The following is a 17063-nucleotide window of genomic DNA, read 5'->3' on the forward strand; positions in this document are numbered from 1 at the left end:
CGGACATATTCAATCAATCCCTATACCAGTCTGCTGTTCCCACATGCTTCAAGAGGGCCACCATTGTTCCTGTTCCCAAGAAAGCTAAGGTAACTGAGCTAAACGACTACCACCCGTAGCACTCACTTCCGTCATCATGAAGTGCTTTGAGAGACTAGTCAAGGACCATATCACCTCCACCCTACCTGACACCCTAGACCCACTCCAATTTGCTTACCGCCCAAATAGGTCCACAGACAATGCAATCTCAACCACACTGCACACTGCCCTAACCCATCTGGACAAGAGGAATACCTATGTGAGAATGCTGTTCATCGACTACAGCTCGGCATTCAACACCATAGTACCCTCCAAGCTCGTCATCAAGCTCGAGACCCTGGGTCTCGACCCCGCCCTGTGCAACTGGGTACTGGACTTCCTGACGGGCCGCCCCCAGGTGGTGAGGGTAGGCAACAACATCTCCACCCCGCTGATCCTCAACACTGGGGCTCCACAAGGGTGCGTTCTGAGCCCTCTCCTGTACTCCCTGTTCACCCACGACTGCGTGGCCACGCACGCCTCCAACTCAATCATCAAGTTTGCGGACGACACAACAGTGCTAGGCTTGATTACCAACAACGACGAGACGGCCTACAGGGAGGAGGTGAGGGCCCTCGGAGTGTGGTGTCAGGAAAATAACCTCACACTCAACGTCAACAAAACTAAGGAGATGATTGTGGACTTCAGGAAACAGCAGAGGGAACACCCCCCTATCCACATCGATGGAACAGTAGTGGAGAGGGTAGTAAGTTTTAAGTTCCTCGGCATACACATCACAGACAAACTGAATTGATCCACTCACACAGACAGCATCGTGAAAAAGGCGCAGCAGCGCCTCTTCAACCTCAGGAGGCTGAAGAAATTCGGCTTGTCACCAAAAGCACTCACAAACTTCTACAGATGCACAATCGAGAGCATCCTGGCGAGCTGTATCACCGCCTGGTACGGCAACTGCTCCGCCCACAACCGTAAGGCTCTCCAGAGGGTAGTGAGGTCTGCACAATGCATCACCGGGGGCAAACTACCTGCCCTCCAGGACACCTACACCACCCGATGTTACAGGAAGGCCATAAAGATCATCAAGGACAACAACCACCCGAGCCACTGCCTGTTCACCCCGCTATCATCCAGAAGGCGAGGTCAGTACAGGTGCATCAAAACTGGGACCAAGAGACTGAAAAACAGCTTCTATCTCAAGGCCATCAGACTGTTAAACAGCCACCACTAACATTGAGTGGCTGCTGCCAACACACTGACTCAACTCTAGCCACTTTAATAATGGGAATTGATGGGAAATGATGTCAAATATATCACTAGCCACTTTAAACAATGCTACCTAATATAATGTTTAAATACCCTACATTATTCATCTCATATGTATACGTATATACTGTACTCTATATCATCTACTGCATCCTTATGTAATACATGTATCACTAGCCACTTTAACTATGCCACTTTGTTTACATACTCATCTCATATATATATACTGTACTCGATACCATCTACTGTATCTTGCCTATGCTGCTCTGTACCATCACTCATTCATATATCTTTATGTACATATTCTTTATCCCCTTACACTGTGTATAAGACAGTAGTTTTGGAATTGTTAGTTAGATTACTTGTTGGTTATTACGGCATTGTCGGAACTAGAAGCACAAGCATTTGGCTACACTCGCATTAACATCTGCTAACCATGTGTATGTGACAAATACAATTTGATTTGATTTGATTTAGTCTGTCCTATGGTCTGATGAGTTCAAATTTGAGATTTTTGGTTCCAACCGCCGTGTCTTTGTGAGAGGCAGAGTAGGTGAACGGATGGTCTCAGTGTGGTTCCCACCATGAAGCACGGAGGAGGAGGTGTGATGGTGTGGGGGTGCATTGCTGGTGCCACTGTCTGTGACTTGTTAATAAGAATTCAAGGCACACTTAACCAGCATGGCTACCACAGCATTCTGCAGCGATACGCCATGCCATCTTGTTTGGCCCGCTCATTTGTTTTTCAACAGGACAATGACCCAACACACCTTCAGGCTGTGTAAGGGCTATTTTCCGAAGAAGGAGAGGGATGGAGTGCTGCATCAGATGAACTGGTCTCCACAATCCCCCGACCTCAACCTAATTGATATGGTTTTGGATGAGTTGGACCGCAGTGTGAAGGAAAAGCAGCCAATAAGTGCTCAGCATATGTGGGAACTCCTTGGAAAAGCATTCCAGATGAAACTGTTTGAGAGAATGCCAAGAGTGTGCAAAGCTGTCATCAAGGAAAAGTGTAGCTATTTGAAGAATCTCATATACAAAATATATTTAGATTTGTTTAGCACTTTGTTGGTTACTACATGATTCCATATGTGTTATTTCATAGTTTTACTGTCTTCACTATTATTCTATAATGTAGAAAATTAAAAAAATAAAGAGAAACCCTTGAATGAGTAGGTGTTCTAAAACTTTTGACCAGTAGTGTATATCTCCTTCACATGTCGATATTTGGTTGCATTGACAACCAAACACAATTCAATATCACTTTTGCGATACAGTAAATAGCCTATTAGTCTTAACTAAACCAAAAATAAAGTTAAAGAATAGGATTAAGCCAGTGGCTCAGATGAAACTATCCAAGCATTAGATACATCTCTAAATGTTGATGTTTGGTTGCATTGTCAACATGAACACTATTCAATATGACTTTTGTAATACAGTAAATAGCCTAAAGTTAAGGCTATCTTACAAACTAATGTAACAGTTTTTAGTCAACCTTAAAATGTGTATCTCATCCATGGCCACATAGAGGTTACTGCGACTTCTTATGTAATCATAGAAAGCATACATGTTCAAGATAGCATGCAAAGGTTGCAGATCTGTTGAGATCTTCACTATATAAATATCTGTGCAGTATCTCAAACACCCTTGATCACGTGCACTATGTACTTTTAATGTAATCCCAACTACAATCCAGGTCATTTAGTTGTGCAATCAGATGAAGCACACTGAGAACATAAATACAAAATATCTCACATTGTATTCTCATTTGAACTTTGGGGTGCTTTTAAATGGTTGAAAGTGCAGTGATAACACTTTGGGAATTCAATACACTTCTGTCTGTCTTGTTGAGTGGGTGAATAAAGGTTGAAATCCCATTTATCAACATCTCAACCAAACATTCCCCACATTTCCACGTTGAAATTACGTGGTGTGCCCAGTGGGAAGACATTTGAGTACAGTTGGAGAAATCTCTCACATAAACACAAGTGAACACACAAAATCCCTTTCTCTTTCACTTCACTTGTAGTGAAATACATTTAGGCTACAGCAGAGAATAGCAATACTGTAAAATCCTTCAAGTTGCAGAGAAATATAATGTTGAGTCCTTAGACCGTTCCTTTTCCCTCTGACCGCTGTCTGCACATCTGTTAATTAATAACGAATGGATACTGATGACTCATCCCCTATTACCACCAAATCTCATAATCTTCACTCATTTCTTAACAAGGTTGCAAACCCCTGCCGGAATTGTGAGTGTGATTGTCTGTGAGAGAGAACAACAGCGGGAGCTAAATTCATTGCATTACATTACGGTTGCCGTGGACAGAACAATAATAAAGAAACAAAACATCTCAACGTCACTTCATTATACTCAAAATGAATCCAATGAAACCTACAAGCAAATGACCTCCAGACTACATCAAATCCCCCACAGAGGGCGATGTTTTCAAGATGAGATCGGGGCATACTGTATTCATGCTGTGGACCATTTCATGTGAAATATACTGATCATGCTGTATGCCAGACCTGATGACTTCCTTGACTGATGTCATGCTTGACTGGAAGCTGATATGTGCCCAGATTTACTATCAGGCAGAAAGCAGATGTCTTCTACCATCCAGGTCCATGAATCATTCAACTCTCTCTGTACATTCAAAGTGGAGAAAATATGACACAGATGTCAACCTGTCTAGTGGTCAGTGCTGGAAAGTAGAAAGGGTTCACCAAGAGTAATAAAAATCAAAATAAACGCAAGAATGTCACATCTGGAAGCTGAGATCAGTTGGCAAGAGCCAGTCACTGACAGGTGAGGTAAGAAACTACTGCCAAATACAGTCATCTAACAACACATACTGTACGCCTGGTAAGCCAAGCAACTTGAGGAATTTGGCGAAATGATCTGAGAAGCAGACTGCTCCCCCCACACTATATGAATTTTATATTCAATTTACATTACTATTGTCTGACATTAAAAGTACAAGATATTGGTCTATCAATTATCAAAAGTCTGGAATTTACTCATCCGGCACATACAGTTGAAGTCGGAAGTTTATATACACTTAGGTTGGAGTCATTAAAACTCGTTTTCAACCACTCCGCAAACCTCTTGTTAACAAACTATAGTTTTGGCAAGTCGGTTAGGACATCTACTTTGTGCATGACACAAGTAATATTTCCAACAATTGTTTACAGACAGATTATTTCACTGAATCGCAATTCCAGTGGGTCAGGGGACAAAGATCATACTTTTTGGAGAAATGTCCTCTGGTCTGATGAAACAAAAATAGAACTGTTTGGCCATAATGACCATCGTTATGTTTGGAGGAACAAGGGGGAGGCTTGCAAGCCGAAGAACACCATCCCAACTGTGAAGCACGGAGGTAGCAGGATCATGTTGTGAGGGTGCTTTGCTGCAGGAGGGACTGGTGCACTTCACAAAATAGATGGGAAGGAATCATGAGGAGGGAAAAGCTTGGTCGCAAATGGGTCATCTAAATTGACAATGACCCCAAGCATACTTCCAAAGTTGTTGCAAAATGGCTTAAGGACAACAAAGTCAAGGTATTGGAGTGGCCATCACAAAGCCCTGACCTCAATCCCATAGAACATTTGTGGGCAGAACTGAAAAAACGTGTGCACGCAAGGAGGCCTACAAACCTGACTGAGTTACACCAGCTCTGTCAGGAGGAATGGGACAAAATTCACCCAATTTATTGTGGGAAGCTTGTGGAAGGCTACCCAAAACGTTTGACCTAAATTCAACAATTTAAAGGCAATGCTACCAAATACTAATTGAGTGTACGTAAACTTCTGACCCACTGGGAATGTGATGAAAGAAATAAAAGCTGAAATAAATCATTCTCTCTACTATTATTCTGACATTTCACATTCTTAAAATAAAGTGGTGTTCCTCACTGACCTAAGATAGGGAATTTTTACTAGGATTAAATGTCAGGAATTGTGAAAAACTTCCGACTTCAACTGTATCCCTGAAAATAATGTAACGTTCAGTAAAGCCTGAAAAGGAAGATGTACGACTATCAATATACGCAGTGTGAGAAGACAAATGTCTGAGTAGAGTGTTAATCATGTATCTCAAAGGTTAGACACGACAGGTCATTTAAGGGGGAAATGAGACCAGATGAGATGGAGTCTACAGAGAAAGTGAACCGGAGTAAAACCAATCAATTTGAATTATCTGCTCCTTGCTGTGTTTTAATCCAATCTTTAATTTGGGCTGTGGTGCGGTAATTAATGCAGAAGAGAGAATAGCTATAGCCAGACCACCCTCCTCTCACCTGGCTGGGATTATCTGACAAGTCTAACATCTCCACTCACAAATCACGACACACAGCCAGAGAGGAGTGGTGAGGAGGGGTGAGGAGGGGGTCAAGGGCAGTGTGGTTGAGGAGACATTATCAGAGCTTTAAGGACACGGCATCACAGAAATGAGCCACCTAACATCTGATCACTATAACACTGTTACTCTCTGCCCCGTGGATATGAGAAAATCATAAAAGCGTATTTCACTGATCTTCGAAGCCAGAGAGCATATTTCAAGCCTCATCAGAAAGATCCAGAGTTTCCATTTGAGTGATTACTCTGAATCCTGCTGTAGGCCAAACACAACACTGTTATGTTTAATACCTTAAAGGCCATGACCGGTTCAAATGACCACAGAGCACCAGTTTGGCTCAGGGGATGACTTTCCAGTGGCGAGGAGGCCTATTTTCAAAAATGGCCGCGGGAGGCTCCAGACTACATTGACTATGGCAGGGAAGTCCTCTCCCGAGAGCCGGCTGGGACCTGTTTTCTGGTGTTCTACTAACGTTGGTCTGCTGGATCTTCCAATGGGGCACAGAGGGAAGGAGGCAAGGAACATTTCATGTTAAGAGTGTGATTTTAGCCATATGTGGAGTGTGTTATAGCACAAGCCTGTCATATTAGGCAGTAGCAGATGGGCTCTGCTCTCTGTTGTCCACAACTCCCACCGAAGGGGGCTCCCCTGCCTGTTCGGGCGGCGCTCGGAAGTCGTCGTCGTCGGTCTACTAGCCGCCACCGATCCCTTTTTCCTTTTCTGCTCGTTTGGTCTTATTGGTTGCACCTGTCTCTTATTTTGTTTCTTAATTTATGTCTATTTAAGCCTGTTAGGCCCGCCTATGTTTGTGCGGGATTGTTCCTCTGTTCGTTTGTGGATGTGCATTTGTATTCTATTTTTTCCAGACTGTTTGGGTCCTGTGTTTGGGCCGGTCAGTGTTATGCGCCTAGTGTTTTGGTGTGACCTTTTGTACCAGAAAAAAATACGGTGTTCCGAACCCTCTGCTCTCTGCTCCTGACTCCAAACCCACTACTCCTAGAAGACCAAACCCACTACTCCTAGAAGACCAAACTCACTACTCCTAGGAGACGTGACACTGTTACAATACATACTTTGATTCTTTTGATTCTAGTACTGTACATACGCTCCAATATTAGAGCCAATTTACATTTTTACTGACCATAATAGAGTGCTGGTTATATGCTCTGGTTATTCTGAAAATAACTCATAGGACTTATTCATTGGACCTATAGTGTGCTACAAAGTTACAAGCCTTTTGTTAAATATGCCAAAATGAGCTCCACAGCCCCAGTCTGACACCCCTCTCTCACCACCTCATCCCTCTCTCCTCTCCTTCTTTTCCTCTCCTCCTTTCAGCAGACGGCTGGGCCTCATTCAGCACTGTGAGCCTGCACCCATTAATAAGGAAACGCAGAGAAACATGTACAATTCTGTAAGAGCCTTGCCACACTTTGTACTTTTGCACTTTGGAATGGATTAATATTTAATCTGTGAACATATGTGTGTATTTCTATTTGATTTGGAGCAGAAGGTAACCAGCGTTGCCCCCCGTGTTTTTAACAGGCAGTGCTGTTCCGAACATAAACTGTCCTTGTCCTCCATACCTCAGCCTTTCAAGAGAATCCCTTACCCCTTTTAGGTATTGTATTGTAAATCAAAGGCCACTCTGCAAATAACCTGCAGTAACCTTTCCATTGACCACTGCAATAATTTGCTCCAGGAGTCGAGACAGTTCATTCCTTTCCTTGTTTGTAAAAGGTAAACTGCAATCTTGCGTGTTATTTTAGTGGACGACACCAAGAGCCCTAAAGCTATGCCTCCGCAAAATCGGATTATTCCATGGACAGTGTTTTTTGTGCTTGGCATCAGAACTGAGAAAGATGTGCCACGATATTTGCCTCAGAAATGTATTCAACTCCCTCCAGGAAATTAACAACAGATAACCATCCATCCGATAAAGTCTAATACATGTAAAATAGTCGATTAAACACATCAGTAACATCGACGAACATTCAATAAAATTTTTACAAAAAATCTATTTTATGAACTAGGCTAGTGCAAGTGCAATACAACTGTCTTATTTGAGGCAGCAGCCATAAACAGGGTGTCAAAACAGGAGAATGTAATACAGAATGTAATACAGCATGTAATACAGAAATACAGAATGCAATACAGAATGCAATACAGAATGTAATACAGAATGTAATACAGAATGTAATACAGCAGTAGTAGTCCTGTAGTGTCTCAGTGGCCAGGGTACTCACCCACTCAGAACCACAATGAAGTCCATGACGTTCCAGCCGTTCCTCAAGTAGGATCCTTTATGGAATACAAATCCCAACGCCACAACCTTAATCCCAGCTTCAAAGCAGAACATCCCAATGAAGTAAGGCTCTGTCTTTTCCTGTGAATTAAAAACGGACACATCAGACAAATAGAGCACAAAATGGCCATGTTAAGATGAAAGGTCACAGAACAGAGGCTTATACAATAACAGCATTGTGTGTGTGAACATATTTATCACACTTTAGAAAAAAACACTGAAATCTGTGTAAAAGGAGATGCATATACTATAACCCTATTGAATATAGGTACTACATAACAAACAATAATATTCTAATCATTGCTGTTTGCCCTTGCCAAGAGCTTCTCTCTAACCCTTACACCTGCTCAGGAAAGGATTAATTACACTTTCTCTCAGCGGGTAGGTAAGCACTCTCATGCGCTCAGATGCACTTAGCATGATAATATAGTGGAGGGCTGTGGCTCTAATAGCTATAGAATGAGAACCAATTAATCCAGCTAGTTTCTTACTCTACTGGAGGAAGCTGTAAAACACAACTGTAAAACTAACGAGCTACTAACAAGCTAGAGGTGATAACTGTGACTTGCCAAAACACCCATATAATAGCAGGCTATATTTAAGCAATAAGGCCCAAGGGGTGTGTGTTATATTGGTCATATACCACAAACCCCAGAGGTGCCTTATAGCTATTATCAACTGGTTACCAACATAAATAAAACAGTAAACAAGTATTTTTACATCATACCAATGACATATTGTCAAATATACACACGCCTGAAAGCTATTTCAGCAAATCACCATCCAGGACCCAAACTACCCGGTTTATAATAAATGTCACAGTAGTACACAGTTATTTGTACTCTTCTGTGTGGGGCATTCACAGACAGTAGGGAACTGAGAGGATACAGCCCGGTTGGGACCTGGTTTAATGGGTATACTGAAATCAGAATTAATGAATAAACAATGCAGCAACACCGCACAGTAACTCAGAAATATGGGACATGCCTTCCACAAAATACTCATTTCTAAGCTAACAATGTACTATAAAGAAATAAAACAAGATTTTGTGTTCTCGTTTTGCTGCAACTATCCACTTAATCTTTGGAGAACATTTCAGGTTTTAAATAAATATCAAGCTTCATGAAGAAGACATTTTGAAGTAATTAGTGTTTTTTAAACAAGACTCCGTAAGGTTAGAGAATCCCACTGATAGTAACTGAATAAAGACACAGTGCATTAGTAGATGGTTGACTCACCAGTCTCTTGGACATGGGAGTCTTGTCCTCTCCAGGCAGGTGCTGCTCCAAAGCCAGTACGATACAGTTGGCGATGATGGTGGCTAAGATCATGTACTCAAACGGAGTGAAGCAACAAGTTAAGGAAGAATCCTTTGTCACAATATACCTCACATAAATACTGTTCTTCTATATAATTTCAAAATCACAGTTTTCCAAATACAGTAACCTGTGATATTCAAAAACATAATGCAGTATTTCAGTCCCACCATGAGAGAGATATATCATAGAGTGCTGAGGCCTAATAATCCCCATACAGAATGACAAGGATGACAGTATCATCAGCCCTATCTAAAACACCACCCTCCTAAGACATCTGATGACAATCCCTCTCATTGATTGAATGTCAGGATGTATCTATTCTTCTGACTTCTCCATTGTCAGGCACACCAGTGTGAATCTAGCCTGCTGCTGAGCACCTGGCAGAGTGCTGCTGCCTCCTCCTCTCCTCCATACAGCTGGCTGGCACATAGAGGCCCTGGCTGTCAGCTCCTCACAATGCCCTGAGGCTGTCCAACCAGCCAGCCAGCCAGCCAGCCAGCCATGGAGAGGGGCAGGAGACTGCTGTGCACAATAGCTGGGGACAGTAGCAGGAGACAGGCCATAACCCTGAAAGCTTTAGGAGAGCTGGAGGAGAGGCGAGTATAGGCACACTGGGGATGTGTGGGAAGATCAGGAGTCTGATCCTACAAATAAGGGCACTTTACTACAAGCGTACAACTTGTACCAAGGGACCCCTGGTGGTTGGAGGTTTAAATGGAGCACATAGATGACACCAAGGATGTGTATTTCTCAAATGTTGTGCGTGGGCACTGGATTTATTTTGGCTGTTTGGAAAAAAGAGGTAGAGAACGAGGGAGCCTAAATCTCCTCAGTGGAGAGAGAGGGGGAGAGAGGGAGAAAGAGAAAGAGATCAATGCAAACAGAGCTGGCAGCTGGAGCTGCTGCCTGGAGAGTCACACAGGGACGCCCCTCATCGTCTGAGCATTGAAGAACTAAATAAACAGAAGCTCCCATACCGTCACACCTTTACCATTCTGCTGGGTTTAAATACTTCCTGGTCTGCTCTAATGGGAGCACTGAACAAACTATATTCAACCAGGACTTATAAAAAACTGTGCTACTGTAGCTATTACTGTCTCACAAAATGGGACCCAAACCCCCATGGCTCTCTCTGTTATGGGCACTCCTCCACAACCACACCCTACCTCCATCCCCTCAAACACAAGAGCACTGACACTGCACTCAGAGAGAGGGGAGGAGATAAGAGAGAGATAGAGAGAGGTATCCACGGCAACAGGCTCCTCTCGGCCAAAAGTCAGCGCTCACATTTAATGGGCGTCAGTCAGAGCGACGGCCCACATGTTGCAACCACCCTCTTGACAATCCAAACCTGCCTTATTCATTTCATTTGCGTTTAAAATCTCTTCTCCACTCAGAGTCACACACAATATATTAAATACATACACAAAGCCATGTGTTTTTATATCATCCAATGAGAGAAGTGTGATTTCTCCAGGGACAGGTGTATCTACAGTATCATCTTATAATCAGCCTATATTGAGGAGGCATGGGGCTGCGGAGAAACCTCAAGTTTTTCTATCTCAATATGTATAATTCAGTTTTATCATTCATGAACTGTCTTCTGAGGAAACTGTGTCATTTATCCACGAAGGGACTTTGTAATGAGGGCTCGTGGGGATGTGTGAGTCATATTGACAAGTTTGCGCTGGCTCCCGCTTCTCAAACAGGTTAAAAATAGCAGTGGAGATGGAATGTGATACAGGGTGCATCTGTGTTTTTAGACTGGATTCAAACCTTATTACACATATGGAGGAAAATAACCAATCACTTCTGGGTTACTGAAGAGGGGAACATGATTTTAAACAAACATGAGAAAATGCCAAATAGTGCTTGTAGATGGATTATAATAGTAAACAAAGACATTGAAACACAACAGGTAGCCTTTTAAGTACCTTTCTGATTGAAAGTATATTACCATTATCTTATGAATGTAAAGGTTACTGGATTGATGGAAGGCAACTTGTTGAGGGAATTCGATCTAGAATAGCAAGGCTGTCTTAAGAAATTTGCTAATATAATTTTGAATGATCGCAATAAAACAATGCATAGATCAACCAAGAATACAGGAACCAAGAGAAAAGGCAAATATAGTGACGTGCCAATGCCAGATCAATTGTGATTTGCCAGTCTTGCTGCTGTCAGTGAATGTGACGCTAAAGGTGGGGTGTGTCTACAGAGGGTGGTGTCAGCTCCACGCCCCTCAGACCTCCTCTGCAATGGGCAGGATCAATTATTAAAGGAGTATCTACACCCCGGGGCACTTCCCGTAGCAGCCTCCCAGTGGGCATCAGGCAAGGTGAGCAGCTGCTCGTCCTCCCCAGGCCACCTGCACCAGAGTGGGCCACATTTCATTAGGCCTGCCTGGCTCCTCCACCCAGTTCCTGCCAGCCTCCACATCGACCCTGACACAACCCTGCTGCTCCTGCATCAAGCCAGTTACGGAAGCCTGGAAATAAACCCCTCATCAATCACTGGTTTTAATTGAGCACTCAAAAATAAAGAACCTCTTATGCCATGGAGCATGTTGTTCTGCACACAGCCATGACCTTCTGATAAGTCATGCAGAGAGAGAGAGAGTGTGTGTGTGTGTGTGTGTGTGTGTGTGTGTGTGTGTGTGTGTGTGTGTGTGTGTGTGTGTGTGTGTGTGTGTGTGTGTGTGTGTGTGTGTGTGTGTGTGTGTGTGTGTGTGTGAACAAGTGAGGATGTCTTACAAGGTTCATGTTGGATATTTACCAGCGCTCTCTAAATGCTGAATCTAAAGCTCACCAACATCAGCCTGTGCTGTGCCACATCATGATAGGAAACTACTCTGAATGAGATCCTCAGTTACAGTTCTAATCACTTTATACCACATGATACAGCAGACTGATCAGATGTCATTAGATGTAATGGTTGTTAATTAAATTGGCAAAGTCAATTAGATAATATGAGACACTCCCCACACAATGCCACATTAACCTTGGGGTTAGTTTCTGCAATTTCCACCCAACAAAACAGCAAGATAGCCACAAACTGCAGAGAACCAGTCAACTGCATAAACAACAATATGCTTGCAGTCACAATAATATATGGATTGAACTACAATCTCATTTGATATATTCAATGGGTAAACAGTGGGTTCAATGTTGAATTAATAATGGGAAATCAGACCACAAATATGAACTCCCATGAAAATGATAGCGTAAGGACTCTTTTGCTATAATAGTCTATCAAAAAGCCATTCAGCAAGGCAGCACAATAACAACACAACTGGGACACCTGTTGTAGTGTAGATTAACAGTAGCTGACCAACAGAAGGGCATTGTTTTGCTTCCTTTTCACTAAGAAATGGCCATCCATTTGGTTTGGTGTTTTGCAAAGTCATTTCCAGGCTATTAGTGACCGTCTCTGCTTTCCATCCCTCCATCTCTCCATCTCTCGTTCCCTCCATCTTCCCATCCCTCCATCGTTCCATCTCTCGTTCCCTCCATCTCTCCATTTTTCCATCCCTCCATCTTCCCATCCCTCCATCTTCCCATCCCTCCATCTCTCCATCTCTCGTTCCCTCCATCTCTCCATTTTTCCATCCTCCATCTTCCCATCCCTCCATCTTCCCATCTCTCCATCCCTCCATCGCCTCTCCTCAGTGACATGTGGTAATGTGGTGATATTCCTCAAATATACAGCCAGTGATCATCACGCTCAACAACACCTGCATCTTGTTGACAGAAAGTGCTGCATGGAGCAGAATGGAGGTCTACGTGTGTAATTCACTTTCCACTGACTGACATGTGAGTCACGCTCTCCCACTGAGAGACAAAGGCAAAGACAACCATGCATGTTAAGCCTTACATACTCTACAGCAGTCTTCCAATGATAACATACATTATTTTGTTCATGCATTTTGATCATCATATACACCTTAAAATCTGATGCAAATCCTCTATGATATTTTGAAAAATGCTTAGACCATATTACATTATTTTCATAGTCAAATCAACCATTGTAAATAACCTTAGAATAGTGGAAAATGGTGACATTAAATGATATTCAAGAGTGCCTTCGGATATTGATCCAATTTAGGTAAATCAATTTATCTCAACACAGTGAATTAACCATAAAATGATGGACAGACCAGAGGTAGAGGGGTGGTAATGAAGCCCATCAGCTATAATGCAAAGGTAAAGGTAGAATTACAAGGAATCTGAAATCCACTGATAATAAAGATCTATACCCAGAGCTGTATTGCTATAAGAATTACGACTGAGTAAAACACTGTCAACTAACAAGACTTCAGTCTCAAACACTTCATCATGGTTTATGCTCATTCCTGGCAGTCAATTACAGTGCCAGACCTATCCTGCATCCTGCTGCCTGCCTCTATGACAGCCTGTCCTGTCGTGCTCCATCATGCTAATTCACCACCAGGAGACTGAGGCTTGAATCCCAACAGGTTAACAAGGGCTGTGTTAGTAGCACCACAAAGAAGGGGCCACTGACAGTGTTATACTGTTGTCTGTGCTCTGCCCAGACACATCTCTTGACTCTGACTCATCACATGCATTTCCATTTGGTTGTGTCCTTTTATTCCGTTGGGGATATCAATACCTGTAGGAATTTTGATCAATGACACACAGCAGAACCCTGAAGTCTACTCCTGTGGAAATCGTTCAGCATCATGAACAGCAATTTTACTCAGTGGGAAGTTATCATGGTTTAAAATATGTCTGCCTTAACCTTGAGTGGATTGTGAGTGGTCAGTGAAGTGGACCTGTTAGGTGTTACATTTTGTAACTTAATTTGTAAAAAGATTGTACTATAGGTAAAATATTTGTATTCACCTAATTTTGAGTGGAATTATAATAAGTTTAACAACCACTGCTGGTGCTGTCCATGGTGCTGAATTCTACTGTCCACGGTATTCATTATTATAAAAGAAACGTTAACATAATAGATAGACAGTTCAATATAGTTAAGAACTTTTGTCGAATGTGTGTGTGTGTGTGTGTGTGTGTGTGTGTGTGTGTGTGTGTGTGTGTGTGTGTGTTTACACTTAAACACAAAGGATATGGCCACTCTATGACCTTCTTTGCGTACTTCCGAACAATGTTGTCCTCTCCGAAAATGAAGAGTGATCTATTTACGGTGAAACAGTTCTGTCTGACAGGGATGGGGTTGTACAGGGCCATGGTGCGGGCTCTCTGCGCCTTGGTCTGTTTGAAGGCTGGGGACACTCCACCACCTGTAGACAGAGCCGGTCCCTCCCGGGTCCTGTTGCGCTCAGAGCCCCCATCCCCAGAGCCCAACAAGCCGGGGACGTCGTCTCCGAACCGGGCCATTCTGCGAGGAGTAAGGAAAACAGAATAGAGGGGAAAGGGTTAGCCCCTGGGAAGCAGGGCGGGGTAGGTTACAGCAACAGATCTGACAGAAGAAATACTTGTTTTAGTCCATCATAATGTCCTTAGCCAAGGCAACAAGTGATGATAAATATTAATATCCCCATGTCGAGTTGTTCACAAATAAATATTCCTCCGTTTTGAAGTTAGAATTCAAGCCTTGACTTCTTTGACCGTGGGCTATAGCACTTCTTGTGAATAAAAGTCGACGCACGTCTACATCGAGTGGGTAGGTTATAAAGCAACACAACAATTGTCCGCATAAAATTCAAACTCAATAAGCAAAAATAAAAATAAATATCATTCGAGACTCAAAATGTCAAATTCTAACTTAAATATGTTCACTAAAACAAATTTTAATAAAATCAATCCAGATCCCACTGGAAGTGTTCTCAACACAAAACCACCGCAAGTCACGTCTCCCGAAGGTTTGTCCTCATGAGAGAGAAGAACAAGAGCATTTTGTATGGGTCCATGGATACACCGACATCCTTGTCCTCACTCTCTCATTTTCTCTTGCACATCTGTCATAAACATATTCCCACTGCAAAAAAATAAGCACCGAGCAAACTTTTTGCATTTTCTAAAATCTTGCTTCGCTTTTCGTTGCCACAAGGACCCCACCACTTCTCAAAGAGTAGATGGCATGCGATGATGCGCAACAAGCTAAACTGGAAGTCACACAGGTACAAGGTACAGGCACCATGTCCGCGCAGTTTTTTTAGAGGGTTTCTCCGCAATGAGGTGTCAACTGGTTATGCAAAAGCACGAGGCTCTAGGGCTAGGCTACACTACTCACAGAAAATGCGTCTCTCTACTATATGCTTTGCCTTATTTTTGCCTTTTATCTCCAGCCCATACATTTCAAATAGGCTATGTGTCTCAAATTCAATACCATGAGAATAAAACAATATTTGTAATAGCCATGATGTTAATTCAAAAGTTTATTAATATTTTTTATATTAGCTGCCCTTATATAAGGTCTTCAAAGCCTAGAAATAAAGGGTATTTAATGCAAGTTACATTCATGCATAGCCTATATATTTAATGTAAATATTATTCAGGTAAAACTTTCATAATGTGGAAGTCAACGCACCAAAATGTAGAACAAACACCTGCTAGAAATTCATTACAGGGGAGGCGTGATATATTTTTCGAGTAGGTTCTCCACTATGAGACAGTCTGCGCGAAGATTAAAGGTAATTGCTGGGTAAAAGTCACTGTTTCAGGACATGATCTCCTAGTGAGTGGGAGTATTGCTGCTGCTGTATTTTCTGAACGGGAAATGGATGTGTGGAGTGTGCACACGTCAGGGGAGGCTGCTAGCATATTTAACAGAAACAATGGCAGTTCCAAAAAAAACAAAAATATCCATCAACTATTTAATTTATATTTTGATGTGTGGAGCAAACAGGTAGTCTTATTTCAAACAAGCATTGAAACTCATTGAGAGCTAAGAAAAAAACCTTAAAATATTTCATACTGAGAAGGGAAATGAAGCTAAAACTTTCTAGACTAACCCACAGAAACCCGCGTGCGAGGACTTGGAAATCATTATGCATGGCCTTATAATATCGTCAACGGCGAGATTAAAATGACGATGATGTGGGGCGAAAGGTAAGAGGCTAATAAGCATATTTTGCAGTTAAACTAGCACAGTTTGGCCAATAGGCTCCGGTTCAATGAATTATTATGGCGAGGGCAGTGATCCAGTAGCAGACCCAGTATTGTCTCATATCAAGGTCATTAAAAAGACAGCTGCAGAGCATGGAGGGCAGAAATAGAACACGTGGGAAATCATGCTTTACTTTGTCCAAGGTAAAGAGTGTCATTGTGAAGCTACATTTATGTTTTTTTTAAAGCCAAACTCCACAAGGAGAATGGAAAATCTATCCGTTGTCCATCAAATATGTAGTGCAAATACATTGAGTGTACTAAACATTAGGAACACCTGCTCTTTCCATAACAGACTGACCAGGTGAATCCAGGTGAAAGCTATGATCCCTTATTGATGTCACTTGTTAAATCCACTTCCATTAATGTAGATGAAGGGTAGGAGACAGGTTTAAGAAGGATTTTAAAGCCTTTTATAATTAAAAGAGAGAGGTTGTGTTAAATGTTAAAGATTAAAGACACATTGGATTTGTGTTATCTGTCCTATGTGATTAGTTTTCAATATTGGTCCTGCCATATCCATTAGTTAAGATCAAAGGATCACAAACCTACAGCTACAGAACAAATTCATATACATGAGACCATTCAGAGAATGAAAGCACCTGTCATTGAAGGATCAGACCCATTTTTAAATGTTTTGCCTAACATGACATACCTAATTCTAACTGCCTGTAGCTCAGGAC

At 42.2% G+C, this 17063-nt stretch overlaps 1 protein-coding gene across 1 annotated transcript in view; it reads right to left on the reverse strand.

The window, feature by feature from the left end:
* LOC115108739 (probable voltage-dependent R-type calcium channel subunit alpha-1E) overlaps positions 1-17063 on the reverse strand; it is a 164141-nt gene that overhangs the window by 100438 nt on the left and 46640 nt on the right. The window contains exons 2-4 of the mRNA XM_065009058.1: positions 14381-14650; positions 9209-9314; positions 7912-8051 (exon numbers count right to left, since the gene is read on the reverse strand). Coding sequence (XP_064865130.1) covers positions 7912-8051; positions 9209-9314; positions 14381-14650 — 516 coding nt within the window. The remainder of the gene's footprint in view (positions 1-7911; positions 8052-9208; positions 9315-14380; positions 14651-17063) is intronic.

Source organism: Oncorhynchus nerka, linkage group LG24 (genome assembly GCF_034236695.1).
Source record: "Oncorhynchus nerka isolate Pitt River linkage group LG24, Oner_Uvic_2.0, whole genome shotgun sequence".
In the NCBI taxonomy this organism is placed as follows: Eukaryota; Metazoa; Chordata; class Actinopteri; order Salmoniformes; family Salmonidae; genus Oncorhynchus; species Oncorhynchus nerka.